Here is an 8,687-nt window from a genome sequence, read left to right as displayed (position 1 = left end):
AACGTTAGTCTTTAACATATATCACTGTGTATATCACCATTCAAACATCTTTTAAAATAAATAAAAATGTGCACGTGCGTTCTCTTTCAAATATTGAGCAAGGCAATACAAATATTAAGATAACACATAATAAATGTTATGTTTACTTTAAAAGCTCATAGGCCCATATCATTTAACAATTGCAAATGTGTAAGATTGATGTGAATGTAAATATTTAATATTGTTCATTATTATTCTGGGTGCCGCAAAGAGAACACTTTGTAGGTAAACATTGCAACATGGAATTTGTTTTCACAGTGGAGTTTTTATTAGTCTTATGAACATATCATGTACAAAGTAACATTGAAAGTTTATACATTACTTATAGAAAAGATATATCTGCATTGCTGCTGAGAAAATCTAGGTATTGCATTGATCATTATACAATAAGTGCTAATATCATGAGGGGTTCAAGGACCAGTCTGGCTTTTTATGAAGTGAATCATGCAAACAGAATTTATATTCATAACCCACCTACACAAATAATTGAAAACTCAGTTGCTTGACAGCAAAAACTCTTTAAACACTCACTCTGTTTGATTAAACCAGTAATAATAATCATTTAAAAATGTGCATTCATGTTGAAATTAAGCAGTTCATTTGAACACTACAATACTGTAGAATCAAAAACATTATATGTATCATACAAATCATTACAAAAACTGATTGTATTACTTCAGAGAGAGATTTGTATTATATTCATGCAAACAATTATATTCATGCACCTTTAACCTTATTTATCTGGATCCAGTTTATATGCATATGACATATTGAGTGTCAAAAATGTGCGACTGTGTATAGGAAATCCAACCCGTCTTTTCAATTCCTCAAGCTCGGTTTTTTTACAAACTGGATTTATTTTCCAATGTAACACACCAGTAAAGTCTTGCCAAGTTAAACTCGGTTATCTAGTAAATTGTTAAAAACCATTAAATACTGAATATTTTTCAGATTCAGTAAGGAGTAAAATAATCCAGTTATTCAAGAGAAAAAAGAAATAAAATAAAATAACTATATCATTCTGAGTGGTATACAAGTAGTTTTCTGCTTTACTGTCCAGTAAAACATCTTTTGAAAACCTGAAGTTCATCTTGTGACCCCTAAAGCAGGGCTTCAGGTGGAGATGGACATTGTGCTTTGGACAACTGGGTAGAACTGAGGATTAAACTGAGGTGGACTGCTCATGTTGCTAGTTCTGACAAAGCAGTCCTTTCAGAACTGAACCTAACGTTTTTTCTTTAAGGCCACAAAGACAGAGAGTGCAGAGCCTGAAGCCGTGGCTCACACTCAGACAGACTGTGGAACCACAGCAGTGAAACCTGTCACCAACAAGAACCATAATAAAGCTGCTGTGTATCACGCTGTCTGCAGACTGGTTACTGTCTGTGGGAGCTGCCGCAGTGTGTGGCTGGTGTCATTTCATTAATTTTTATAGCACCGCCCGAGAGCAAACATTATAAAGTTTGTAAGAATAAAATCTTAATAAAACAGACAGAGATGCCATAGTAACCGCGGAGCAATTAAACACAGTTAAGTCTACATGGGTGAGTCTTCAGCTGCTTTTAGACGTCACAGCCCTTAGTGTACAGATACAGATACAGCGTTTACTGCATGCAAATTCAGTTTTTTTGTGAGTGTGCAAACAACCTTTACATATTTGCATACTCGAAGTCAAGTGGCCTCTAATTTTTGGGAAGCACTTGGGGACATTTTTCAACAGCTTAATTGGACAAATACATTTGTGAATTATAGTTGGATTCATGTTGTGCCACGCCTCTTTCTTGCATGCCTATAAAATGTAAACACTTTTCGTCAAAAATGTTCTGGTGGGAAATGTAGTCAAGCTGACTTGAGTGATTCTTTAGGCTTCTTTGTAGAGCAAATTGAGCTGGATATGTGTGTCAAATGTCAAGTTAATCAGGCTAATGGTGTGGGGGGGCGTGGGCCCTCCAAGATCGCAATGATTACATGATGTGGTTGATTGGAGTCATGTTTTTTTATAAGCATTTTCTTGTAATTTCCAATTATTGGGTGAACATATTTCAACTCGTTCCAGCTCACAGGAAATGTTGTAACCGTTCAAGCCCTTGAACATTTTTATTTTACATTATAAACAGATATTTCACAGGTTTCAAACCATCTTTTTATAAAATTCTGAACAATCACAGTATATTGAGTATGTGAATAATGTAAACAGGTCATGGATAATACAAACCTACTCATGGGCTCAGTTGGGGCATTGACGGCCCCTCAGCGTGGATCACATAGCAGAGCACAGTTTGGGGGAGCAGCTCTCTGCGTTCGCCTTCTGCCGGATGGACTCTGGATATTAGAAAAACAATAAGAAATGATACACCTTCACACCCCTGCAAGGAATTGGACAAGTTAAAACAACTTTACTTATTTTTTACTAAGAATCTTTAGTCTTTATATCATACAGTCAATTGAACAAATAAAAAAAAATCTGAAATAGTATTAGCATTTTGGAACATGTGTATGGAGGACGGAACCTGCTAAGTAAATACAAATATATAAACGACTTGATTAATATATACATCTGTCATTAAATGCACTTAAATAAATACAAATATATATTAGTAATACATTTAAGCAAAAATGGATTGGTAAACTGTGATATCATTTGAAATCGTTTTTTAGTTGGCTTATTAAACTTTATTATTTTACTTTTCATAACGTTCAATGTGTTATAAAATGTATGTGATCATTACTTAATGTATTTTAATACAAATATATTTGTTTCAGTTTTCTTTGATAAATACATTATTTTACATATCTCCACTGCATTATGCAAATGAGGGTTCTGTCATTTAAAAGTGTGTTGTAGAGTCATCTTTGGCTTACTGGATGGTTCACTTTAGAGAGACAGCATGGACTACACCTCACATCACACATCTCACAGACTAAGCAGCATATAGAAAAACATGCAGGGCTCTTTTCATGACCGAAAGAAAAAAATTGCGGATACAAGAATCCCCCCCTTGGAACCCCCCGTCAGAGCTGATTGATGGGGCCAGGCAAAGGGAAGTTATACCACTCGAATAAGCGGTAGAAGATGAGATGAGAGATGCAGAGCTCTGTAAAGCAGCGGCAGTTTCACAATAATAGAAGCCACAGTACATTTTGAGGATCTCACCTGCGAGGTCTGTCCGTGAGATCTCCACCAGCCCCTCGTAGAGACCTTTGACCGGGTTCTCCCCCGCCATCACCACGCCGTGGAGCCAGACTAACAGCATCCTGTGGCCGTGCTCTTTGAAGCTTTTCATACCTACAAGTTCGATACAGAATCAGAACACATATCAATACTGTCTGAGCAATATTTTAATTTATATTATTTAATAGTTAAACATTTATTTTTTCGCTTTTTTGGTTTACAGTGAATGTATTATTATTCAATGAAATTAAAGGTAGGGTAGGTAAGTTTGAGAAACCAGCTCGAGTGCGCTAGAATTTGAAAATACACAGCCGGAAAAAATCTGCCACTTCCTTACAGAGCCCCTCCTCCAACACACATGAACGCGCACATGACCAATGAGGGCACGAGATAAGTTTGTGCACAGATGGAAGGCTGACAGGCAGGTAGGCCATCCAGTTACTTTAGCCGGGCCGGCTAAAATGATTGGTCGTACTTTTTACAGTACTACAGCTTCCACAGATGACATCTTTTTATGGATTTTTTGTCAAAGCACTGAAGATATTCATTGCTATCGGGATGTTAAGAGCATTCCATGGAATATAACAAAAAGTGTATCTCGAGCCGGTTTCTCAAACTTACCTACCCCACCTTTAATTGAGTTAATTAAAGTAATTCTCTATGCTTTTATTTTGAAGGTGGTTTTGGGCACCTGGTAACATGTATATATTGGAGACAGGTGGAGGTGGGAAACCACGAGGAGAGACTGGGCAAGATTTATAACTGTAGAGTACTGTATGATATTGGATCATCAGAAATAAATGCACAAAAGGATGCTCTTGCCTGGACTTCTCATTTTCCCTGCGTAAGATTTGCCTACTGGTGCCCTAGCAGTTCATTTTTGAGTTATACTTTTATGTTTTATTTCTTTATGATTTTTGCCACTACAAATACATTTTCAAGATTTAAAAAAAGAAAACTAAACCCAAGATGCAAGTTTGAGTACGCTTCTCCTACCCTCTATGTCCTCTTCAAATGTATCTCTCTAATAAAGGCTAAACTGGCCCAAAAAGAGTTGTGTATTCCTTGTATCTAACGTGTGTTTTAATCTCTTTCAGCAGTCCACCTGTCCACTGTTGTTCTACAGCCCGTATATGAGCCTCGCTGAAGTCCCAGTGCTGGGCCAGGATCTTCCACTCCCCCCGGCACAGGTGCTTGGTGGCCAGGCTCCACAGGACCGAGCGGAGGTGCTGAGTCTCCTGCTGGTGGTCCTGCTTAAAGCTCAGGGGCCGCCCCACCCAGGAGTCCAGCTCCCTGCCCATCTGATCCTGAGGATTTCAGACAAAGTGTACAGATGTGGTTTACTGTACCATTAAAAACAGCAAAGCTCACTCTGTCTTTTCAAGATGGCCGGATTACTGCTATAAGATGCAAATAAAATGAAGGCTATGAAAAAAGTATCAACATTTGTGGTTGCTTTGGTGGGGCCTGAACCTTCATACACATCAGAGAAGCCTACAGAGTTATCCTACAGCAGGTTTTTTGGAACCAGACATTACATGAGCTTTGTACAACGCTAAATACAAAATATTTATGCAACCAAAATGTTTAAATTAACCAAAGAACACTGGTAAAAGTATAAATAATGATCCTAAGCAGACAACACAGTGGGAGAGACCTGTCGATCACAACATAGATGCTTTATTGTCTTTTTTATAACAAGCTAAACGGAAGAATTCTTCAAACTACAGATTGAGACAATAAAAACATGATTCAATCTTTACTAAGGTAATAAATCAAGTGAGAAGGGCCTTTACTTTTCAGAACCGGATGATGCTTCTTGAATGGTAACAAATCTCCTGACACTGCCAATATGAATAGTCATACAAAGTTTAGAAGAACTGGAGCTTTGAGCTCCACTGAATGAGAGTCTCGTGGAGAAGCTCAGTTTCCTATGTGTACTTCAGCATTCTGCACATTAGTGACTTTTTAACTTAGTTCCATGTATTTTTTCTGGAGAAAAATACAAATAACAAAGTCAAATGTATCTCCTGTAAAACATTTTTGCAGGACCTGTCAATCATGCATCAAAAGCAACGCCCTATAGCAGTGTCACATGTTAGATTATTTAACAAACCGAACAATATCAGTTTCTAGAAGAGAAAGTATTTGGATTTTAGTTTTTTCGTCATGTTATTTAATAAAGTTATTCCAGATGGTGTGAGGACACTCACCTTCTCCCATTTATAAAAGCGGTCAGCTTTGATGATCATGTCGACCAGGATGACGTGGTTTCCTCTGGCGGCCACCTCCAGACAGGTCTTCCCCTGCTGGAAATATTATAGATAGCATTATAGTTATACATATATACAGTATACAGGTTAGTATGACCTACAAGTCAATGTAATAATACAAAAGAGAAATGACCCACAGAACAAAGGTTAACCAGTTCTATTCTTATTTTCATATAAAAAAAGAGTTATGATTTTATGACAGCAATTCTGCTGGAGTAGGGAAAATGTATATTTTTTCCATTGCAGGACGCTTACTTTTTATTTCACCTTTCTTTATTGATTTTCACTTATATCAAAACAGAACAGGGCACATGAAAATGCAGATGTGTAATCATACAATTGAATTGAATTACATTTGTACCACAAATAGAAATGTAATTGCAGTACATATACTGTGCAAGCACATACACATAATATATATATATATATATATATACACATACACATATTCATACACACCCACAGATGCACTTAAAGAAATAAAATAATAAAATAAACAAAATAAATAATACAATCCAATAAAATAAACAGTAAATGAAAAGGGAAGGTCAGGGCTTCATGCAGTCAGATTGGCACAGGGGAGTTTGTTAAAACAGTCAAGGAAAGGCTGCCAGATCTTGTAGTATTTGTTAACACATCCCTGGCTACGATACCTCAGCTCCTCCAGCTGCAAATGTGCCATCACATCCCTCACCCAGTGGGCATGAGATGGTGGAGTCCGGTCTTTCCATTTGAGGAGGATTAGACGGCGAGCAAGAAGGGTTGCAAACGCAAGTGAGTGTGACTGGCAATTAGAGAGGGAGACCCCCTCAGGGGCTACTCCAAACACAGCTATTATGGGATTTGGTTGAATGTTCTGGCCATACATCAATGAAAAAGTTTCAAATATAGAAGACCAAAATGGGGCAATGGACTGACAGGAGAAAAACATGTGCAATAGGGTAGCCGTGGCACAATGACACCTCTGGCATGTGAGATCAACATCAGGGTACAGCCTGGCAAGCCTGCTCCTGCACAGATGTAATCGATGGAACACTTTAAATTGAAGTACTCCATGCCTCACACAGACGGAGGATTTATGTATGTTCTCAGTCGCAGACCGCCAGGTCTCATCGGTTAGTTCTATGCCCATTTCTTCTTCCCAGGCACCCTTAAGGTGGTTAAGGGAAGGGCTAGAGATTTCTTGAATAATATTATATAGCTTTGAGATATAGCCTCCCTGACAAGGTTTAAGGCCCAGGCAGTCTTCCATCCATCCACCAGGTGGGGCGGCCGGGAAGGAGGGAAATTGTTTTCTTGTAAAATCGCAAATTTGTAAATATCTAAAATAATGATTCCTTGGGATGTCATATTCTTTAACTAAATGTTCAAAGGATGTGAATACCCCTTCGTAGAACAGATCAGCAACACACTTAAGTTCCTTCCGGGACCACAGGTGGAAAGCGGAGTCTATCAGGGCTGGTTTGAAAGCCGGATTGCGAACTATGGGGATGAAGGAGATAGTTTGTCTATATCCAAAATGCCTCCTGAACTGTGACCATATCCTAAGAGAGCTATTGACCACAGGGTTGTTCGAGTGATATTTTCTACTAAGTGGTAAAGGAGCACACATCAGGGAGGCAGGGGCCAGTGGTTCACACGAGTGTTGTTCCATGCTAGACCAAATAGGACCGCCCCCTTCCCGGAAATGTGGTATTGCAAGACCCCCCTCTGACTTTCTCTTCTCAAGAAATGCCTTACGCAGACGGGGAAATATATTTGTCCAGGTCTTTAAAACACTTTTTAGGGAGAAAAACAGAAATTGACTGAAAATAATACAGCATACGTGGCATAATAACCATTTTAATGGTGTTCACCCTGCCTGCCAACGAAATAGGGAGCGACGCCCAGCGCTTTAGGTCCTCATTAACCTTGTCCAGAGCTGGTTGCAGGTTCTTTTTAAACAGGGTTTTAAAGTCCTGTGTCACACACACTCCCAGGTAGGTGAAAGAGTCAATGGCCACTTTAAAGGGGAGTTCGCTAAATGAAAGCTTGGCCGCAGTCTCATTGATGGGGAAGAGTACACTCTTGGTCATGTTGATCTTATACCCAGAAGCCTTGCCGAAAGAGGTGATTACATCGAGTGCAGCCGGAATGGACCTAAGCGGGTCGGAGCAGTACAGTAAAACATCGTCCGCATACAAAGACAGCTTATGCGTATAGCCTCCCCGCTCAATTACTGTAACATTTGACCGATTCCTGAGAGCAGCTGCTAACGGTTCTATGGCTATATCAAACAAGAGGGGGGACAGGGGGCATCCCTGCCTTGTGCCCCGTTGAAGCCGGAAGTATTTTGAAATGATATTATTAGTGCGAACTGCTGCCTGAGGTGCAGAGTAGAGGACCTTTATCCAGGAGATACTGTAAAGCATGGGCCGAAGCCAAATTTAGCAAGAGTTGCAAATAGGTATCAAATTCAATGCGATCAAAGGCTTTGTGTGCGTCTAGAGATTGATTGATTGATTGAAAAGTTTATTAACAGCTTGTATATTGGGTACAGTACAGTACAGCTCAAAACATACAATTGTTAAGGGGATGCAGACCAGAGAAAGACTTTCGTCTTGTTTACATCAGGGTCCCCCATTTCCAATTCATCATATCATTTAAGACATATAAGACATATTTGACATACAGATGGCTTATTTACAATTTACATACAGGTGGTTTTTTACATACAGATGGCTTATTTACAATTTTCATTTTAGATTTCGTTCTAATACATCCTAACCGGACATTTAAGACATACCAAGTCTACAGATATACAGTTAGTAACAGAGTCTAAAATGCGAGTATATACATAGATGGGGGGGGGAAGCTGTCCATTGTACGACAGGTTGAGATTTGTACCATTACCGGGGCCAGTTTTGCAATGCTTTTCCCCGAAGGTGCTCTTTAAGAGAGGTTTTGAAGGTAAGTATAGTTTTACTTTCCTTTACAGTTGTGGGAAGAGCGTTCCACCTTGATGTGGCATAATTGCGAAACGTGTATTCCCCTTTTTTTGTGCCAAATCTGGGTTTTACATGATTTGTGGAGCTCCCTCTGGTGTTATGATCATGGTATTCCTTGACCTTTGGGAAGAATTTTGACATGTACATGGGTACCATAGAGGTGTAGTGGATCTTGTAGACCAGGCCCATTGCAAGTAGCTGTACTCTGTCGTCTAC

At 39.1% G+C, this 8,687-nt stretch overlaps 1 protein-coding gene across 3 annotated transcripts in view; it reads right to left on the bottom strand.

Moving 5' to 3' along the window:
* Positions 1–284: 284 nt before the first annotated feature.
* Positions 285–8,687, bottom strand: part of ankdd1a (ankyrin repeat and death domain containing 1A) — a 30,832-nt gene continuing 22,429 nt past the window's right edge. Inside the window, exons 12-16 of one of the 3 annotated variants that reach the window (XM_034127079.1) lie at positions 5,425–5,520; positions 4,317–4,518; positions 3,194–3,325; positions 2,255–2,361; positions 285–1,828 (exon numbers count right to left, since the gene is read on the bottom strand). In XM_034127079.1, coding sequence (XP_033982970.1) covers positions 2,300–2,361; positions 3,194–3,325; positions 4,317–4,518; positions 5,425–5,520 — 492 coding nt within the window. In that variant the 3' untranslated portion in view covers positions 285–1,828; positions 2,255–2,299. Of the gene's footprint in view, positions 2,362–3,193; positions 3,326–4,316; positions 4,519–5,424; positions 5,521–8,687 lie in introns of all 3 variants that reach the window. The other 2 variants (XM_034127070.1, XM_034127088.1) reach the window with 2 other exon arrangements.

The sequence above is a fragment of the Trematomus bernacchii genome, unplaced genomic scaffold (assembly GCF_902827165.1).
Source record: "Trematomus bernacchii unplaced genomic scaffold, fTreBer1.1, whole genome shotgun sequence".
NCBI classification, from domain to species: domain Eukaryota; kingdom Metazoa; phylum Chordata; class Actinopteri; order Perciformes; family Nototheniidae; genus Trematomus; species Trematomus bernacchii.
Note: the sequence above shows the minus strand (reverse complement) of the source record. Positions and strands in the feature narration are given on the sequence as shown.